A 21,021-nucleotide genomic window follows, 5' to 3' on the forward strand; every position below is an offset into this window, starting at 1 on the left:
GGGGATTCAGCTTGTGGGTGCCATCCAGGTCGCTAACCAGCTAGCCTGGAGATGGGGGGTTATCTGGGGTCAGTCTAACCACATGTGCCCTTAAAGTGGAAGAAGAGGCAGGAGAGACAGGGTCCGAGAGATGCAGTGGGAACGGGACTGGACCTGCTGTGACTTCGAAGATGAAGGAGCCACAAGCCACGGAGCGAGGGTGGCTCTAGCAGCCGCAGGCAGAGCAGCAGAGCCTCCCTGGACTCCCAGAAGGGAATACAGCCCTGCGGGCACCTAGGTCTCAGCCCAGCGAGGTCTGCAGAGACTTCTGACCACCCCGCCCCCCCCACCGAGCTCCCTCAGGGCGGGGGCGGTGCCTCGTGCACTCTGGCTCCCAGCGCCTGGCACAGCCTCTGAGCCCGGCAAATGTTTACCAGCTCTGCACCTGCCGGGGGGTCACCGCCTCCGAGTCAGGCTGGCGGGGTGCCCCGCATCTCTATTCCCCAAACCGAGACCCTTGTCTTGATGTTGCCCTTTGGGAGTGGCTTCCAAAGGCTTAGGGGCATGCGGCCAGCCCAGGCCGGTCTCAGCCCAGGCCGGTCTCAGCCCAGGCCAGGTGGCACAGGCAGGTGGCCCAGAGCGCTGCCCCCTGGCTTAGCTCACGACGAACAGGGTCCCTCTCAGAAGGGGAGTCCCCTTGAAGTAGAAAGATTCCTGGGCGGGGCTCCAAACGTGTGTGTTTTTTGGTGCCAGATGCTGTGGCTTCCTTGTCACACGGTTCAAAGGACCGCTGTTGATTTATTCAGCTGGGAGATAAATGAGGTAAAGACGAACATTGAAGAGGAGATCCAAATAAGAGAGAAAACAGGAAAAGGTGGAAGAATCAAGGGGTGTGTCCCCTTGGTCTCCCCAGTCGCCTCCGGCCTGTCTCTTTGGAAGGTGGCTCTGGGGCAGCGGCACCCCTCGCCCCCCCCCGCCCCCCGCTGGGGGTGGCCCAGAGATTCTGATTTACCTGGAGGCAAGAACAGCAACATTGTTCAAGCTTCCCCCAGGGAGCGCAAAGTGCAGCCGGGGTGGAGGGCCAGGGCGTTCTTGCTCTGCTCTGTTCTCACCGAGAAGCGCTCCAAGCCCTAAAGGTAATTAGAGGCTGATGCTTAGAGGCCGCCAAGCGCGCTTCGCAGACGCAGACACCGAGGTTTACATGCAAGGTCACCGGGCACTCGGTGGCCCAGTTCAGACCAGGGGTGTCCTCCCCCCGACCACATGCGGGCTTCTCGGCCCGACTGCTGCTGCCAGCCTCCTCCAAGCAGGGCGGCCCCGGCCAGCTCCATCTGGGGGTGGCTCCCACGGCTTTTTTTCAGTTTCTTTAAAGTCTTCTTGCTTCTTTCCACATGCTTCTTTTTTTTTTAAAGGAAGAGTATTTACTTATTTATTTTTAGAGTGAGGGGAAGGGAGGGAGATGGAAAGGGGGAGAAACGTTGATGTGAGAGAGAAACAGCCACCGGTTGCCTCCGGTCTACGCCCTGACCAGGGGCTGGCTCCAAATCCCAGGCTTGCGCCTTGACCGGGAATGGAACCACCGGCTTTTCGCTTTGTGGGACGATGCCCAGCCAACTCAGCCGTCCCGATCACGGCTCCAAGGGCTTCTTAAAAAGGTCAGCTGCTCCCTCGCTGGGACCCGGGATCCCTCTCTCTCCGCCTCCCCTTGCTGCGGCAGGACCCCTGAGGGGCTGTGAGCACGGGCTCTGAGGTCGGGCTGCACTAGTACCGGGGGGCCTCCGAGGGCCTCAGTGTGACCATCTGTAAAAAGGGGGTAATGCTGGTAGAACTCCACAGGGAGGGACTGTGAGGTTGAGAAGACACACGGGCAGGTAGAGGGCCCGGAACAGTGCGTGGCACGTGAATGCCGGCGTTACAAACAATGTTGTTTCAGATCGCTACGACTAGAGGAAGAGAGTGGGGTTCAGGTGTCAGTCAGAACCCGGGCATCGACGGGTGTGTCTTTCAGGCCTGCTGCGGGGCTTGCTTTGGAGCGTGCCTGGGGTGGTCCGCGGTGTCCATCCTTGGCCAGACACGAGCCGGGCCTTCTCTTAGAGGCTGGTAATTTCCAGTTTCCAAGGGAGTCTAGGGCACGGGGAGCTTGCTAGCTTTGCAGAGGGGCTCATCGGGCATTTGCCCCTCGTTTACCCTACCCATCTCGAGGTCAGCCTGTCCGGGGGCGTTTCCCGTGGGAGCCCAGGCCCCTGGAACGGGGCCAGGCCCCTCTCTCCCTGGAGGATTCAGAAAGGATCCGCTGCCTTGCCCGGCCCGTCCGCATTGCATAAACATGTCTGTGCCAGTGATTGAAGAACCGGGGTAACAAGCAGGATAACGGGGAGGTAATTGCGGATAAATCAGCTTGATTACACTCTTTCCCAAACTTGATTATTCAGATTTGCGGCGCTTTGCGAAATCTCTAAAGCCAATTAAGGCTGGCTTCCAATACCGGCCGTAGATTCCGGGGGTGGGGGGGTCTGTCTCACAAGTCGGACAAGTCTGCCAATAGGTTGGGAACAGCGAGAATAACTCCTCCGCTTCTGATTTTTAATACATCCGAGGCAGCGGGGAGTTTTACTGTTCCGCTTTTAAACACAGCAATCAGCAGTAGCGGAGGGGCGGCACCGGCGGTTCAGCTGATTGGGTGAGCCGGGGCTCCGGCCCGCCTCTGCTGGGCTCCAGGGGGATGATCCTGGCTGGGGATATTGCCAGCGGCACCGGGTACCGAGCCTTTGAAGACACGGTGCCATTTACGAAACAAAGGGCTTTGTGAAAACATTGAGGTGGAGAAGCAACAGTTGATGTATTTAGCAGTGCGCTGTTTGCCTCCCTTGACCAGTGTTACCTGACCTTTACACTCAGTTTCTTTTTTTTCCCTCCTTCCTTTTTCCAGCTTTACTGAGACATAATTGACACAGAGTACTGTGTGGGTTTAAGCTGTACGCTGTGTTGATTGGATGCACGAAGGTATTGAGAAGTGATTACCACCATCGCATCCGCTAACGCTGGCATCACGCCGCATAATTAACATTTCTGTTTCATAGAGAGAATGCCTAAGATCCAGTTACTTAGAAAATACCAAGTATATAACACAGCATTGTTAACTCCAGTCATCTCGCTGTAGGGTAGATCCTAGAATTGACTGATGGTATGGCTGTAAGGATGCCCCCTTGGACTGGGGTTTCCTCATGTCCCCTCCGTACCCCGTGGCCCCTGGGGACCACCATTCCAGCCTCTGGTTCTCCGGGTCCGGCCGTTCTAGATTCCACTTATAAGTGAGATCATGCTGTGTCTGTCTTTCTCCGTCTGCCTTATTTCCCTGAGCGCAGCGCCCCGGAGGTCCATGTTCTTGCAAGTGACAGGATGTCCTTCTGTCTCGTGGTTGGACGAGATTTCGTTTTGTGTATGTGTGCGCAATGCCTGCGCGTTGTCCCTCGTGCGTTGATGGGGACAAAGGTTGTTTCCAGATCTTGGCTACTGTACATAACGGCTGCCCTACATATGGGAGCAAAGATATTTTTTTGTCATCCTGTTTTTATTTCCTCTGGATGTATACCCAGACGTGGAAGAAATAGTCTCTATGTTAAGTGTACACTTCTGTGCCTGGAGGGGAGAAGGTATTTATCTGTCGGATTCCCCATTGTTTCCGAGGGGAGATTCGCAGCGTCGAGACAGAAGGAAAACTCCAAAGTCACGCAGCCCAGGTTCTTAATGAGGGGAACAGAGAGATTAGATGGACTACTCAAGTTGATTTAGCAGCTAAGCCGACAGCAGAACACAGTGTTCTGGCTTGCGGTGCCGGTGGCTGTTGCCTGCTCGGGGTTTGATTTGTTTCTGATGCCAAAAGGAAACCCTTCTGAGCTGTCGGCCCAGAAGCACCTGGGGATGTGGTTCGGGAGGGGGCGGGAGAACTCAGGGGTGCAGCCGTCCACTTGGAAAGACCAGCAGTTGGGGGCTGGAGTGCCCTGGGGAGCGGAGGTGGTCCCACGGCAGAGGACATGGTTCCCCAGACGGCTGCACGGGGCTGACGTGGGTCAGGAAGGGTCTGGGGGGAAGGGAGGGGCGTCTGGGACAGAGAACGTGAGCGGGGGGAGGGGCCAAAGACCCAAAGAACTGGAGGGCCGCCGCCCAGTGCCCCCTCCCACCTCAGGGTGCTCGCACCCACATTCCCAACACTGGAGGCCGTGGAAGTGGCCTGGAATGATGGTTGGAGCACTTGGATGTGGGTTCTCGTTTTGCTGCGTATTTGGCTGAATGACCTTGGGCAGGTCGTGAAGCCTGGAAGAGCCTGCTTCTCTCCATGGGAAACGGGGTAATGGTGCCTCCCGTTGGCTGTGAGGAGCGATGGCGGTGGTGAGGTGTAGGAAGTGTCTTGCAGACTCCCGCTGGGCGGGGGGGGCCTCAGGAGGTGCTCAGCTGATCCTCTGGTCCCTCCTCCCTTCCTCCTTCCCTCTGGATGTCTCCGAAGACCATATCCGGGCAGGCTGTGATGGATCAGACCCTGTTCTTGGCAGTGCCACGGGCCCAGGGTTGTTCTGTCACTGGGGGCAGATGAGCAAGAAAGTGGGGGAGCGGTGGAGACGGTGGTGTTGGCGGGGAGCAGTTGGACATGCAACTGCGGTGGATCAATTAGTCCTGAATCGGCAGATGAGCACCCAGCAAAGTCAGGCACCCTGAGAGAGAGGCGCCCGAGGGTGGGAGCTGTCTTCATACAGTGGGTTCAGGGGACCCTGGGGACTGTGAAATGCTAACTCCCCCCCGGCCCCCCCCCGTCCCGGGCCAACCAGCAACCAGCCCGAAGCAGCCACGAGAGGGGAGCACACATACCGTACCTCACAGTCGAGATGTGGGGTGGGTCCCAAACACAGATGGGTGGGCAGGACCCTGGACCGGGCTTTGTCTCGCCCAAACCGGGCAGCTGCCTCTGGCTCCTCTGACTGACTGTCCCCCTGGAGGGATGCAGGCCCAGGGTTGTCAGACCAGATTCTTCAACAGAAGCCAGACGTGTAGCTTTTGCTGTGAGAGCTTCTGGTTTTTAAATATTGGCCACAAATTGCACATTAAAGAAAAAACAAAAACACGCTACTGTCCAAACCGGTGTAGCAGCAGGCTGCATTGGGTCCAAGGGTGGCCAGCTGCCTGCTTTGGACTTAAGATGCCATGTGGCAGCGGGTCGGGTCTTTATTGAAACAGGTGCCATGGATGTATTTGTGTAGTTTTGATGCAACAGATATTTATTGAGCACCTGCTGCATGCTAGGCTCTGTTCTAAGCCCTGTGGGTACAGCTGTCGTCAAAAGCAGGCAAGACGTTCTGGTGAGCTGAGGGTCTGCTGTGGGCCGTACCTTCTGCCCTGTGCCGCCGTATCTTTGCAGCAGTGACGACGTCATGGTTATTCTTGACCCTCTTTTTAGGAAGATGTAGAGTGAGTGGCTCAGTCCCAGCCATGCAGCCCAGTCATACCGATGGGCAGGCATTACTTGGTCCTTGACTCTGGCCCTGGCCATTGTTCGGGCCACAGACGCCAGTGTATGGGTGTCTCCAGCTGTCCAAGGTCAAGCCCGGGTCCGCAGGCCTGTGTCTCAATTTGACTTTGCTTCGAAGAAGTCAGCATTTGTAGTACAGGTGGCCACCGAATCACTTAGTGATGCTCACAGAAAACAACTTGTGGGGTAAAATGAAAGTTTTGTGTCTGCTTCACAGCCATAGAGGTGAGCATTCCTCGGGGTAGAGAGGCAATGCCCACCCACTCCAGACTGCAGCTGCTGAGCGGGCTGGAGCACTGCAGACAGCTGGGGCCCGTCCCCGTGTTCTCAGAGCTGACCCGAGCCCTGCCGGCAGCCTCTTGCCTGATCGCAGCTGTCCCTGGCCCTCAGCCGTGTGATTGGTGGCTCTTGTACCCCGCCCACCCACCCCTTCCTGCCCTACCAGCCCAACTGAAGGCCGTCCTGGGAGGACGGGCCTTATCCCTGCTCAGGGGAAAGAGTAGGTCCTGGAGAGAGCGGACAGGGGCCTTGTGGAGGCCAGGACTGTGCTGGTTCCTGCCCAGGACTCGGTGAGGAGAGCCGGATGCGGCCGTGCCGTGGCTGGCGGACGCCCGGGGAGTTCAGATGAGGTTGTGAGGGAGGAACATCTCAAAGACACTTTGCAGGCCCCTGTTTAGGAGCATGTGCTGTCTGGCTGCTGTTTTCTAATTAAAATGGCAACTTAGAAGCCCTTTCAAATTAAATTGTGCCCTCCCCGTGTTGGCCCTGTGTTGAGTGGCATTCTCTCCTGCCCAGATCTCTGCACCGTGGCGTGTGCTGGGACCTGCGGTGGCCCACTCCAGGTGTGGGTGTACGGAGGAGCCTGTGGGTTTAAGCCAAGGCTAAATTCCTAGACTTCTCGGTAATCCAGGAGTGGATGATTCACTGGGCATTTCAGACCATACAGTTCATTGTAGACAGAGGTGCTGTTAGCAAAGAATACCCCCTTTTGTCCCTCTTCCATTTTTTTGCTAGTGTTTTCTTTTGTTTAGTGTGTAGAGTGGCTTTTGTTTGCACCAAACACCATTTTCCACTGTGCGGGGGTGGGGTCCGAGCTCCAGGAAGCCCCGGAAGCTGGTAGGAGGCAGAAACCCCAGGTTTCCCTGAGTCCCAGGCTCTGGCTCTGCCCCGAGTCACCTGCCATCCCACGGCTCACCCACTTCTATTACTGGGTACCTGCTTCCCCAAGCGGCCAATGGGGACAGCGTCTGAGCCAGGCAGAGCGTCCTCACTACCACAGGCTCTGCTGTGCCTGTCACCTGAGGGTTGCAGGTACGGCCAGGTGTGCAGGTGTTTGAAGGCAACTCCTTTTGTGAATGACCCGGCCTCTTCCCCTTCCTCTTCATCTGTTCCTGATTTTGCCCCTCCCCCCTTTTCTTCCTTCTGATTTTTAAAAAATTACTCTTCCCACTGTTACACTTGACTGGATGAAGTCCAGTCAAAGCGAATAATTCTTCCCGGGAGTATCAGCTGCTTTGGCTGATAAAACACTTAATTTTGTAGTTTTGTTGTGGCCAATGACTATAATCATTAACAAAACCCTTTTTGGTGTAGAACTTTCCAAAGGCCCTCTACCAGGGGCCAGCACTTTTGTTTCATCTGCTCGCCCTCCCCCTTGTCGGTGGAGTGTTTTCAAGCGCTCTCGGGCATGGCATCCGTTCCATATGTAAATACTTCAGAAAGTAACTTTAACCAATGAGAGGTAAAAAAAAAGAGAAAGAAAAAAAATCAACTTCCCCCGCCCATCCCCACCCATCCCCACCCACCAAACCATAATGCCATTTGTAACACCCAGTGATATGAACACTGTTTTTGTGCGTGTGACTCAGGATCCAGGTAAGGCCCACACATTGTTATTTGGTATGCGGGATTTTTTTAGGAATTGTTTTCTATTTTTTGGCGTTTTTCAGGGATGGTGAGTGTCCTGCCAGTGGTTCAGTGCCTCTTGTGGGCCTGGAGGATTATTCCAAACCCTCGTTACCTCCCAGCAGGCTCTTGGCCATTTTACAGACGGGAGGGGATTCAGCAGCTTGCTCGGGTCCTGAAGTCCCCGCGGGCCGAGGTGTCGGCTTTTGCAGCCTGGGTTTACGCGGACCAGGATTTCCTGTTTGAGCACCAGCAGTGAAAACATTCGCAGGCTGTTGTTGACTTCCGAAGGGAAGGCGCCCCCTGTAGAAATGTTTGGAAACAGTTGCTCTGAACGTTTGGACCTCGGGGGTGATGGCTGTGGTGTCTCAACATTGTGCTTCTGCGCAATAGGTTTCCGCGCATGCTCGTGCTCGTGGCAGGCGTGTTCGGAGGGGTCCTCCTTTTTCTGAGATGCAGGGGTGGCGCGCTGTGCTGCTGCTGCTGCTGCTGCTGGAGACGCCTCCTGGCGGAAGGAGACGGCTCCGGGGCCGCACAGCGCAGCCCCTGCTGAGTCCGCGCGGATGCTCCCCACGCATTGCCCACCGCGGCCCTGCAGGTAGGTCGTGGGTTGTCCCCCCTTCACAGAGGAGGCAGCCAGGGCTCAGGGGGACGTGGAAGTCTCCCAAGGTCACACAGCTAGTAGGCGGCAAAGGTAGAAGGCAGGCCTTTCAACTCCACAGCTCTGGATGCGCCCATGGTGTGTTCATGGTCGTATTGCCTTGGACGCCCTGTCCCTTGCTTTCGGGGTCCTTGTCCTGGACTGGACCGTGCCAGCGTTTTATCCTGGAGAACTTCAGGTGGACAGAAACGTGGAGAGAGCAAAACTGCTCCTATCCTCCACCTAGAGTAAGTGGTTGTTAACGTTGCATCTCATGTGCTTTATCTCCGTATTTATGTTTGTGTGTACGTTTTTTGAACCGTTTGAAAGTAAATTGTGGGTTTATATCCTACTCCCCCCCGGATGTTTCAGCTACTTCTCCTAAAAAGAAGACATTTTTCTATACATCCGTGTCGTTACCACACCAAAGGGAAATAGTAGTATTTTCTCAATGTCACCTGATATCTAGTTCACTCCAGTCCCAGGATGTCCTCAGTCATCCTCAAAGTTTCTTTTGAATAGCTTAAAATTTTTTTTGAATCAAAACCCAGTCAAAGCATGTATGTTGCACGTGGTCGTTTGGCCGTTTCAGACCCTTGTAAACGCTGGCGCATCCCGTCTAGCTTTACTCCGGGTCTTGCCCGTTTCCCTGAGGGTGTTTGAGTCGTTTCTCTGCCATGTGTTTCCTATAGGCTGCAGGCTGAGTCCTGAGGCCTGACAGGTTCCGAGTATACGAGTTTGGGGAGACTGCCTCTCGTAGCTCATGTCAGGGGTCCACGGCGTCTGTGGTCGGTGTCAGTATCGGCGAGGGCGGGCGGGGCAGGCACGCGGGTTAGTGCTGTTTGCTAAAGGATGAAGGAGAGTCGGTGTATGCAGGTAGCATCTTTGCTGCATTGGTGGCTTTGACTTACCCGCCATGCAGCCGGTTCCCAGGCCTCTCCTTCCTTCCTGGGAGCTGGGTAGGTTGGCACCGCCAGGCTCGGTCCACACGTTTCCACTGCTGTCCCCCACTGGCCCCATCCTGCCCCGTCCTGTTTAGGGGGCACAGTTGTGGAGTGCATGCTTTCATCACCTGCCGTGCACCCCCTTGGCGAGGGCGGGATTCGGCTGTGTCCACATTTCAGGGGAGGAGGACGCCGTGCCAGGCAGGGCCACGGAGGAGCAGATGAACAGCCGAGGGGCCATGGGAGGCAGACTTTGTAGCCGCAGGAGAGTGGGGTGCCCCCTGGTTCCGCAGGATGGTGTGATTGGTGGGAGACGGAAACCCGATACTCAGGGATAAGCAGGGACGGAACCTACCCGGTCCCCTCAATGAGGAGTGTTGTTTGGCTTGGGGACCTTACCGGGAGGGACTGCAGTGGGGAAAGGATGCCTCATGGGGGTCTTATGAAGATCAGAAGGAGTAATGGGGGGAAAAAACAAGTAAAGGACTTGGCACCTTGGGGCTCCGGATGTGATACCTGGTTGTCGTTATTACAATTGTGACCCTTGTCTTTGTGCGGCCACCCGCCCTGGGTCAGGGTAAGGCCTGTCCGGAGGCAGGGGGCTGCTTTAGTGGCTCACAGAGCTATTTGGTCAACATACCTCTCAGTAGCCTCATCTCATCCCTCTGCCAGCATCGATGGAAAATCCGGTCTGCCCGGTGGAGCCGCTGCCTGTTCTGGAGGCCCCTTTGTATGAGTTTCCCTCTGGCACGGGAGAGGCCGGCTGGAGAGGGAGAGGCTATAAAGCAATCAGGCAGCCTGCTTTGCTTTTTGCTCTCTCCTGGAAAGCTTCTTTATCCCACACCTCGTTTTTGCCTCCTTCAGGTTGCAAGATTCAAAGCGACTTTCTGGGCCATTGTTTGCTCATAGAATGGCCAAGTGGCGAGTGGCGGATGCTAACACTCTTCTGCCCCTCCTCCCAACCGGAAACCTCACTCACTGCCCCAGCTGGCACGCGGGGAGGGTAGGGAAGCCTCTCAGACCCAGTCACTGTCTCAGCATCACTCTCGCTCACATTTGCAAAGAGCAGCTGCTGTCTTGTCTTGTGTCCTGTGTGGTTGGGGGAAAGGAGGTAGAAACCTGTGTCCGGTAGGTGGCTGACGTGTTTACCTATCTTGAAAAAGGCGTGTTTTCAAGGTACGTGAGTTAAAAGTCATTGACAACTCTATGGAGTCTTCTAGAAGATGACAGGCAGATTCAGGGGCTTTGGGACCTTGACTTTGAGTTAGCACAGGCATGAGGGACCATGGCATCCCTGGTCCTCGGTCAGGGACTTACTGTTCCTGCTAGTGCAATGTCAGGATGGGCTGTTTTCCTGGGTTTCCGGCTTCGGGCTGAGTCGGTTGCCACATTCAGCCTGTGGACAGTGGTAGATACGCTCCCTGGAACATGCCCCATGGGCCGGAGTCCTCACGCACAGGGGGCTCGAGCTCGGAGGCCATCCCACGGGTCCCACTGCCCAGGCACCCCAACCTGATGTCTCCTCAAGCAGAGAGGACAGCATTCTGGCCTCGTAAGTAAAGACCCGCGATGATAGTCTTCACGAGCGTCGGGGCTGTGTGCATTCTACTCGCCAGGGCTCACGGGACAGTGCCTGGCACGTCACAGGCACTCAGGAAACACTGAATGAATAGATAATAGGCAAAGATGACAGTCCACTGTCTGTCCCCGGCTGGGCTTCTTCCCATAGAAGCAGATATGTACGCTAGGCTGCTTCAGGTCAGGCTGCGCTATGGAAACAGGACTAGCTGGTGGGGCGGGGGGAGAGAGAGAGAGAGAGAGAGAGAGAATATGAATGAGAATGGTGAATGGTGGGGGGGGCGAGAGGTGTAGACAAGCACTCTAAGGAGGATCCAAACATCTGTGCTATGCATGAACTATGCATGCATGAAAGAGGGAACTACTCAGCATAAAGTCAGAGTAACATCTTTGAAACTTCATAGTGTATGTTTCCCAGGTTCTACAAACTCTGTCATCAGAAGCGTAAGGAGAAAACAAGTAGCACCGTTCCTACTTTGGTTGCCAAGAGTCAACACGAAGTAACACTTACAGTGGACAAAGGAGTGAGTTGTTTTGAGGCCGGACAGGCAGGAGCTGCTGCAGCCAAGCTTATGATGACGACGAAGAAAACATTGCTTTCACACCTACACAGTCTCATTAAGTAGCTTTGTTCCTTTGAAATGATAAATAAGTGATACCCTCTGATGGGTTAGATTTCTTTTTTAATTTAATTTGTTTAAGTCGAGGTGACATTAGTTAATATAACATTGTGTAAGTTCCAGGTGGACACCATTGTAACTCAACATCTGTGCACTACAGCACTCGCACCACCAGGAGTCCGGGGTCCACCCGCCCCGCACACCTGCCCACAGTACCCGTTCCCCCTCCCCGCCCGTTCCCCTCCATCAGCACTGACGTGTTCTCTGCGTCTGTGACTTTCGTCTTCGCTGTGCTTCCTTCCGTTAGTCCCTTTCTTGTTTCGTATTCCACGTGAGTGCAATAGTATGTTTTTCATCTCTTTCCTCTGACACTTCACTCAGCGTAACACCCTCAGGGTCCGTCCGTGTTGTCGCCAGTGGTGCTATTTCGTCCTCTTTATGGCCGAGTAGTATTCCCTTTTACACATGTCGAGGAACCTCCGCTCTGTTTGCCAACGTGGCCGCTCTAGTGTGCAGTCCCCCCGACAGCGAGGACCCCGCATCCTCCCCAACACCCACTTCTCGTCTTTCTGATGGCAGCCCCCCAACAGGTGCGAGGTGTTCTCTCACGGGGGCTTCGATGTGCATTTCCCTAACGACCAGTGACACGTGACATCCTCTCCGGTGCCTGCGGGCCCTCTGTATTTGCTCCCTGGGAGAATGTTTGTGTAGATTCTCTGCCTATTTTTTGATTGTTTTTGTTGTTGTTGTTGTTGTTGTAACGTTGCATGAGTTCTTTATACGGCGTGGTTCGGACAGCAGCCCCGTATCGGACACATCATTTGCAAATATCCTCTCCCGGTCCGCGGGCCCCCCTTCCGTTTTCCGGACGGACTCCTTTGCCGCGCAGCAGCCTGTCGGTCTGCTGCGGTCCCGTCTATTCGACGGTGTTTCCATCTCCCGTGCCGCTGGAGTCAGAGCCACCAAGTGTCGCTAAGACTGGCGTCCAGGAGGTTCGCACCTGTTTTCTTCTGGGTATTTTATGGTTTCAGATACTACGTTCAGGTCCTTAATCAGTTTTGAGGGTTTGTTTTTTTTTGCGTGCAGTGAAAGGCAGCTCACCTGTCAGAGCTCCATGCCTCCTCCTCGAGGAGCCCCTCCCTTCTGTTTGGTCCCAGTCGTCGGGCCTGATGGAGCCTCAGGAGTCTACGCCGCGCATCAGCAAACCTGGAGGTGGAAGGGAGGGCTGGGGCTGCCATCCTTGTCCCAGGGACCCCGAGAGCCCAAGTCACCTGGGTCATCACGCCACTTCTCCTTTGCCTCGCGAGTCTTTGCAGGGATGGGGAAAAGCCAGCCACTCACAGCAGGTTTTCCTCTCACCCCCAGAGAGCCAGAGGCTTGGGTTGCTGAGTCTGCCCCATGGTCTTTGGGCATTAAGGTGTTTCTGCCTGCATTGCATGTGTTGGGAATAGAAGTACACGAAGTGGCTCCTCCCACCTCCCAGGGGTCACAGACCCACGACACTTCCTTCTGCCTTTTTTCGAAAACTCAAGGGCGTCAGCCATTCTGCTGGGAGTTATTACGGCGGGAGGGGCAATTTTATTCTATACCAGCTGGCCCCAGATTGCTGTGCTTTTTGTTTTTTAATCCTCGCCCCAGGATATGTTTATTGATTTTAAAGAGAAAGGAAGGGGGTGGGGGAGAGAGAGGGACATTAATGTGAGAGAGAAACTTTGATCAGTTGCTCCTCCCCATTCAACTGGTGATCGAACCCGCAACCTAGGTATGCGCCCTGACCAGGGATTGAACCCACAACTTTTTGGTGCATGGGACGATGCTCTAACTAACTGAGACACCCAGCCAGGGCGAGATTGCTGTGCTTTCGAGTTGTCATTCTTCTTTCCTGTCTCCTTCCCTAATAAGTGGCGGTGGAGATGACTTGGGGGGCTTCACACGGCGAGTTTAGGTTCTCCCTGGACGTGACTCCCCTGAGGCGTGTTCAGCACCGCCCACTCCCCCTCCATCCTGGACACCTCCTGGTGGCGGTGGTGGCAGCTGCGGCTGCAAGGCAGAGAGTAGCAGCATTCTTCAGTTTTCGTTGTATTTATTGTGTGTACACCAGCTGTTTGTGGAGGGAGTGTTGATTTTGTAATTAAGCGGTGACATGAAGCTTCTTCCAGAAGAGAACGACTGGTTTACAAAGTCCGAAGAAACCTCACAGCACAGGTGGAGAGAGGATGAGGCGAAGCCGCACAGCTCGGTTCTGAAACGGCCAACATGGGGAGACGCCGGCTTCCTGGAGCGCGCCGTGTCCCACTCACATCCCCTGGGGAGCTCGCCAAACACGAAAGATCCCCAGCCAGTACGTCTGGGCTGGTCCAGGACTCTGCATTTTCAACAAGCCCCCTCCCAGGTGGTGCCGATGCCCTGGCCCCTTGGGACTCAGGCTTCGACCCCCAGGTCAGTGCGGCGGCGGCGGCGGCGGCGGCGGCGGCAGGAGCAGGAAGCTCGCTGGAGACACCAGCCCTCAGGCTCCTCCCCCGGCTGGCTGTGTCTGTAGGTGCAAGACCCCGCGTGGCTCCCGGGCGCGTTAAGGCCTGGGAAGCGTCGATCTAACGATGCTGGCAGTCCTCCGTGCAGAGTGAGCCCTGTGAGCAGGAGGGGTTCCGTGCCTTGGTTTCCAGACCGTGTACGACGGGCTCCTGGAAGGAGGCGGCCAGGCCCCCTCTTGGGAACACCCTTTAGTGTCTCCAGAGCTTTCCTGAGCACCACCCGCCCACTTCCGCCCCCCGTGCTCTTTGAGGCCCAGGTCCTCTGGGTAGCTGCCTGCTCTCTGGATTCTCCATGGCAGAGGCTGGTGGCTGTGCTGTGGCTGGAGGAGGGACACCTGTCTTTCTCGGTACCGCTGCCCCTGGGGGTATAATTTGCTTGAAAGACATGTTCTGGCTGCAGCGACTCAGGGAGGGAGGGGGGAGGGATCGTGGGAGAGGCTGGGGCGTGAGGCTTTAAAACCCCCCATGAGGACAGTGGCACCTGAGGGACAAACGAGGTGGGGACTGACAGAGCCCCCCACTGTGGTGCTCCATGGTGGGCCTGTCCCCGGGTCCTGTGGCCAGCTCTGTGGGCAGGAGATGGGAATCGGGGCTCCGGGGATCTCTAAAGTGGGGGCTGTGGAACCATGACAGCCTGTGGGTGACTGATTATGTTTGAAAGGTGGCTGTGTCCCTCTCTCTCACCTTACCTGCTCTTCTCTGGCGGCACTTTGCCCCGCCCCTGCCAGGGGTGGAGCCAGTCCGCCCGTCTCCTGAGTCTGGGCCGACCTCGCAGAGACTCACGTGCAACCGAATGACTCCGCAAGACTGGGGCCGTGTGGTCAGAAAGCCGTGCCGCTTGCGCCTGCTTCTCCTGGGACCCCCGTTCTGAGCGGAGCTCCCCTGGCGGAGAGCTGGAGGGAGAGCTGGGCGCTGTGGCCTGCTGGCTGGGAGCTGACAGGGGGAGCCACAGCCACCTGTCCCCTCCCCCAGTTTTTCTCTTGGTGGTGACCACTGTTCATGTGCCGGGGTATTGTGGGTTCTGGGGGCGTGAGAGGGGTTGGGAGGGTGAAGAGGGGATGCTTCTTTTCCAGGGTCTTTAAGCATCCAAGGTGGATGCTTAAAGCTGCTTGTTTTCTTTAATTAATTAATTAGTTAATTAGTTAATTAATTATTTTTAGAGGCAGGGAGGGAGGGAGAAAGAGAGGGAGAGAAAACATCAATGTGAGAAACATCCATCAGTTGCCTCTCTCACACGCCCCGACTCGGAACCAAACCTGCAACCCAGGCCCATGTCCTGACCGGGAATCGAACCGGTGACCTTTTGCTTTGTGGAATGACTCCTGCCCACCTGAGCCACACCCGTCAGGGCAGAGCTGTTGGGTTTCTTGACAGCAGCCCCAGAATGTTCCTCATCCCCCTTTTCCTTCCTCCCTCCTTCCGCCCCTCTGCATCTCTCTCTTCCTTTCTGGAAGCTTTTTTCCTCACTCTGCCCCCTGCTGGTGGCCTAGAGGGTGGCCGGGTGCCATCAGGGTAACATGGAGGGAACTTCGTGCCCCCTGCTCCCTGGCCTCTGCCCCCAAACAGGTCCGTTTTATTCCCGAGGCGGGCTGGGGCCTTGCCTTGCTCCCGTCTGCCCTTGCCCCCAGTTCTTCGGGTCTCGGTGGGTTACCCTCCCAGCTCTTCTCACAGGCCCAGAAGGGGTCCTCGCTGGCTGGTGGCGACAGGAGATGCTGCCAAGTCTCAGTAGTCCTTCTGCTCTTTCCGCAGCTGGGCCTGGCTGATACCCACCCGCAGGGCAGCTGCCACCCGCTCCTGTTCCCTAGAGCACGGCCCTCCCCCGAGGGTGTGCAGGGGCGGCCTTCCCAGGAACCAAGGGCCACCGCTGAGTGTGTGCTCAGCCCTCACGCGTCTTTCTTTGTTTCGTTTCAGTTTTACAGAGTTTTTGGATCCGTTCCAGAGAGTCATCCAGCCGGAGGAGATCTGGCTGTATAAGAACCCTCTCGTGCAGTCCGACAACATACCCACCCGCCTCATGTTTGTAAGTACCGTGATTTCATGGCCGATTTGACCGCCCTCCCTAGTGTGAGCCCACCCTCCTGAAGACGGCCAGAGAGAGAAGGGAGTTGGCCCAAAGCACACAGCTAGGGAGCTGCAGAGCCGGGAGTCACATCCCGGCAGCCAGCTCCCGCCCAGCTCTCAGCCAGGAGGCCGCCCTGCCTGCAGGGAGGGGGCCGTGTTCGGGACTCCTCGCTGGTGCCAGTGCCACCCGGCCTTTCTGCAGCAGGGGCAATGTGTCGGCTCCGCCTTGCTACTCAGCAGTAATGTAACGTTTGGATGGCAACCTGGGAGAGGAAGGTTATGCCCGTTGCCCAGCCTTTGTGTTTCATGCCTGTGCGAGCTGAAGTGCGTGCTCCAACGCTTTCACAGGGCACGCCAGAAGTATTTTTGCGTTTTGAAAGGAACCCCTCCGATTTTATGGAGGAACTCTCGTTAATTAGCGATGACTAGAAAGATCTCTGTGTCTGCAAACTCCCCCCAAAGGCCCAGAACACTACGCGAGCATTCAAGTGTTATTTTAATTGCTATTGAAATAATGGCTTTTTTTTTTCTGCTGGAAAATAAACGTGGACTTTCCTAAATCTCAGGGAAATTGAAAAATTAGGGTGGTTATGAGGATAACACTACCTAGCATTTGAGTATAAAAACAAGACTTTATCCATTTTGGCTCCAACTCAAATCTTCTAAAAGTCTTAGAAATAAAGGAACCACTGTGTATCTGACTAGTGCACCCTGTGGCTTTAATGGGGGGAGCTTCTCTTTATTGCTTATCTGCACCCCACTCTTCAAAGATTTGCACTGCATGTGCGGTAAGACACCGTTTGGAGATGCCTTGTTCATGTGAGAACCTGGTGGCTGTGTCTAGGTGTGTGTGAACAGTGGGTTGCTTTGAAGTCTCCATGCAGATGCGCCAAAGATGCTGGGTGCAGCTGTGTGCAGGGCAGGGGGGAGCCCATTTGCATGTGGGCAGGGGCGGGGAGGAGGCCGGTGAAGGCGTTATTCAGTACCGGGGTTCTCAGAGAGGGGAATGGTGTTCAGCCTCAAATCCTGATTCACACCCACTGATCTCCTAACGAAAAGAGTTCAACCTTCTGTTTCCTTAATGGTAGTTGACGAATTTCATTCCTTTAGTCACAGGATATGGTGAGATTCTGTAATAACACAAGGAAAGCAGTAGATACATTTGTAATGCCTGCAACCCTCAGATGGAAAATACCTTATCGTCATGTAAGTTAGATTCATTTTGCTGGGTTTTATTAAGAGTTTAATAGGAGGCCTTATCGGTCTGCTATGGGTTTTTAGAAACCTCAGGTATTTATAGAAAAAAATGTAATAGAACATATGTTTTTACTCTTTCTAAGAAATAGCTTGGTTTCTCTGGAAAGCTCAAATTTCATTATTTGAATACACAATGGATGATAAAACAGCCCTGGGGTCTCTTGTACTTTCGGTTGGACTATTTTAATCTGAAGACAAACTTGCTAATGATGAAGATATTGTTAAAGGCAGCTGCTGTTAAACCTTGATGTTTCATTCCCGGGAAAGTAGTGTTTCCGGCGTGTGTGTGTGTGTTTCAGAGCAGCCGCTCGGTCAGATGTCACGGAAGATGCGAGCGGCTCATGGTTAGGGGACTGCGTTAAATGTGGAGCCAGTGGCACTGCCCTCGCCAGGAAGCCCCTCACGCACGTGTCCTGTCTCTGGCACCCTCGGCCAAGGGGACCGTGCCCGTTCCCGAGGAAGTTGGTTGAGGCTGGGCTGTCGGCTTCCTGGAGCTCCTTTCCCGTGCAGACTCTGGCTTCCGGCGGACCGGACAGACGGGCCGAGACTCCATTTCACCGGCCCCGAGTCTGACTCCGCATTTCTTGCATGTACCCAAGCCACCAGCTGCTCCCTCATTTGGAAGAGGTCGTGGCTCCTTCCTGAGCACGTGGGGCTTATCAGAGCATCTTTGAAAACCTCCTTCCGGTGCAGGAGCACCCTGGGGGTGTTTTGCATGTGGCTGTCGAGCGCGCTCTGTGTCATCCGTGGTTGCCACGTCTCCGCACATTCAGGGAGCACGCCCGGAGTCTGCTCCGGGCAGGGAAGCCGGGGGAGCTGCCCCGGTGACCGGAAGTGACATCAGACCCTTGGGGTACACCCTCAGGACCCTGCAGGCTCCTTGGAAGATAGAACCTGGAGAGGGCCAGAGGAGGGGCTCATTGTCATTGTTGTCACCATCGTCACAGTCACAATTACAATCATCATCATCATCATTGTCACAACAGCTGACATCTCTGGCGTGCAGGAACGGTGCTCGTCACTTTGAAGAGCACCTCGGACAATCCTTCCCAGAATCCTTGAGGCTGTGCTTCTGTCATCCCATAATTGCCGTGGGGATAGTGAGACCGTGGTGAGATTTGGCAGCTTGTCGGAGGTTGCACACCTGTCGGCGGCTGGGCCGGGACCTGGATGCCAGCTGCCCAGAGCCATCTGGCTGGGATGCTTCCCTGGGGGCACGGGTGACATGGAGCGGTGGCGAGTGGCGGGTCGCACACAGGAGAGCAGGCGGGTAAAGGTGCGGACTCGGGGGCGGAAGGGCTGTGTCGGCCCAGTGACGGAGGGGCCGAGGGAGGCGGCGATAGAAGCAGCCCGTGGACAGCTTCGGGGTGGCTAATTGCCCAGGTGCGAAGCTGAAGAGACTGCCACTGGTCTAGTGGGGGGCGTGGGCGTGGGCGTGGACGTGGGTCGGTCGCCTCAGCATCCCAGGGAGGCCCCAGAGGAGCAGCCGAGACTCACGAGTGAAAGTAGGAAGGCAAGCGTCCCCACTCACCTCCTGTGGCTGACAAAAGTCTGCCCGAGACTTCCGCCCTGGTCCCTTCGGGCCTGGGCCGTGGTGCCTCCGGAAGCCGTGTTCCTGTAGAACATCATTGGTAATTGTGTTGCTCTGATGACAGTTTCCTCTTCTGGAAGAGGGTGCTTCTAAGGAAGACAGAAATAAAGTCATTTTGGGGAGGAGGGGAGGAAAAGAGACAAAGCCGGCCCGTGACAGTTTAATTTTTAGACCCGTGGAAAGTCTCAGACGGCGCTTTTGTCTGCGAAGGGCTCCCATTGTTCGCCTGCAGCAGAGCCGTCTCCGGTGTCTGCGCGTCCTGGGCCATCTGTCTGTCTGTCTGAGCACCTGGCAGCGCGTGTTCCTGTCAACTGCCAGAGATTCAGGCGGGCGGGGCCCCTCGTGTGTCTGACGCGAGTGAGCCCCTGCGTCAAGCTCCTCTCTGCCCGGCGTCCTGCTGTCAGCTGCTCTGCTCTGACCCTTGGCTTGTTCAGAGTGTTGGGTGTGCCCGTGCCCATGCCTTCAGACATGCTGTCCTGTGCTTTGGCGGCCCCCGGAAGCCTCCTGGCAGCCCCCCGAAGTCTTCTGGAAGCCCACCGCCCCGCGTCAGCACGCGGACGGTGGGGGGACCCACCTAGGGAGCAGCAGCCGCACTTCCTGTGGTTTCACTGGGGGTGCATGAGGCAGGGCCCTGGCTGGAGGCGTGGTCACGTGGGTCACATGGGACATGGACAAGGTGCCCGGGTGGGTTAGGCTCTGCCTGCCCCGACCTCCTTCCTGCACTTGAAGGTGCCCCCCACCCCCACCGAGCTCCTCAGAGCCAAGGCCACAGGGGCTGGAGCTCAGCTCAACACACCTTTCCCCTCCTGCCTGCTCACGGGATCCTGGTACCCTTTCACTGCCTTGGGACATTTGCTGGCAGTTTCTCTGGGAGGAACGACACGGTGGTGCCCACAGGCAGCTGGACCCTGGGTGGTGACCGTCTGCTGGGTGGTGACCGTCTGCTGGACCCTGTGGGCGGGGCAGTTGGTGTGGTGACCGTCTGCTGGACCCTGTGGGCGGGCAGTTGGCGTGGGCTCTAGCTCGAACTGCCAGCTCCGGTCAACTCCCAGCTTTGCCGCTAACTGGCTCCGCAGGTTGGGAAAATCTCCTAGCCTCTCAGTGCCTCAGTTTCCCTGTTTGTAAAAGGGTCTCTAACAACACTTCCCTTCCCCTCCCCCGCAATGTTGAGAGCATCCGATCACAAGAAAGCCCTGGGCACAGACAACCAGCAAGACTTAGGTATGAACCTGAGCAATAGTAGGGGTTCCCCAGTTTCCTCTGTGGCTTTAGGGGAAAAAAATCTACTCGGGACTTACGACACTTCTCTTCGTGTGTGGCACGTTAGACGCCTTCAGTAACTGGCAGTGCATTTAAATGCTGGCAATAGTACTTTCTGCAGGTAGTGTCGTACCCGTTATATAGGTGAGGAGCTGAGACTCAGAGGTGAAGAGGTTAAGTGACTTGCTCAAGGTCACAGAGCTGGTAAGTGTCAGAGGTGGGGCTCAAATTCAGCTCCCCTTGATCGGCGTGTGTCCCACACATTTTTCTCTGTAGAACTCTGTTCCCAGCCTGCAGAACAGCCTCACGCAAGACCAGCCACGTACCAGATCCTGCTTGATAATTTGTATACATTATTGTGACGGGGGGTGCTGTGTAGTACAACTAACTAGTAATTTATGGAATGTTCTTTAACGTGAGATGTATCTCAGCTTCAGTTTCCCCATCTGGAAGATGGGCTGTTGGGCCTCGGGGACCCCTGTGGTTCAGGACTCTAACCCGGCAGCTTGGCAGCCTGGGTGCGGGCACTCCCTGGTCCCTCTGGCTGCGTGCTGTTGTGTGTCACTTATCTCTCTGACCTCTAGTCTTGTCACCTGTGCAAGGAGGAAGATGTTTCCAGGTAGTAATGTTCGCAGAACAGTCGGAGGATTAGACAAGTGTGGGGAAACACATAGTAGGCGCTTCACCCATGATTGCTGCCACTCGCCTTTCTGGGAGTTATCCTTGCGTCTGGACAGGAGTCTCTGAGCTTCCCCCTGCACTCCGGAGAAAAGGCACTTGCCGGGGTTTGTTACTGCATCTAACTTCCCGCAGTGAGAACGTCGATGCCACTGTGATTTAAAGTGCAGAGCTTGATCCCGTCTGGGTGCAAAACCCAGGATTAGCACCTGTTAGCTGTGTGGCTTTCAGCAGGTTGCTTGACCTCTCTGTGCCTTGGTTTCCTGTCCATGAAGCAAGGAGCCTTGTCCATGGAGTTGCTGGGAGGGTTGAAGGAGTTAATTAGCAAAGAAGTGCTAGACGAGCCCACAGCCCTTGGTGAGGTCCAAGAACATGGTGGCCTTTATCCGACGTGAGTGTGCACACTCGGCAGCCCGGGACTCGTTGCCAGCGGGGACGTCTCAGGCAGAGAGAGTG

General features: G+C 55.8%; 1 protein-coding gene across 2 annotated transcripts in view; it reads left to right on the plus strand.

Annotated features, from left to right (window-relative positions):
• The window catches only part of PLPP4 (phospholipid phosphatase 4), a 96,995-nt gene that overhangs the window by 22,671 nt on the left and 53,303 nt on the right, over positions 1-21,021 (plus strand). For both annotated transcript variants that reach the window (XM_028513511.2, XM_036027396.1), the window contains exon 2: positions 15,630-15,738. In XM_028513511.2, coding sequence (XP_028369312.1) covers positions 15,630-15,738 — 109 coding nt within the window. The remainder of the gene's footprint in view (positions 1-15,629; positions 15,739-21,021) is intronic.

The sequence above is a fragment of the Phyllostomus discolor genome, chromosome 5, assembly GCF_004126475.2.
Source record: "Phyllostomus discolor isolate MPI-MPIP mPhyDis1 chromosome 5, mPhyDis1.pri.v3, whole genome shotgun sequence".
Lineage (NCBI taxonomy): Eukaryota > Metazoa > Chordata > Mammalia > Chiroptera > Phyllostomidae > Phyllostomus > Phyllostomus discolor.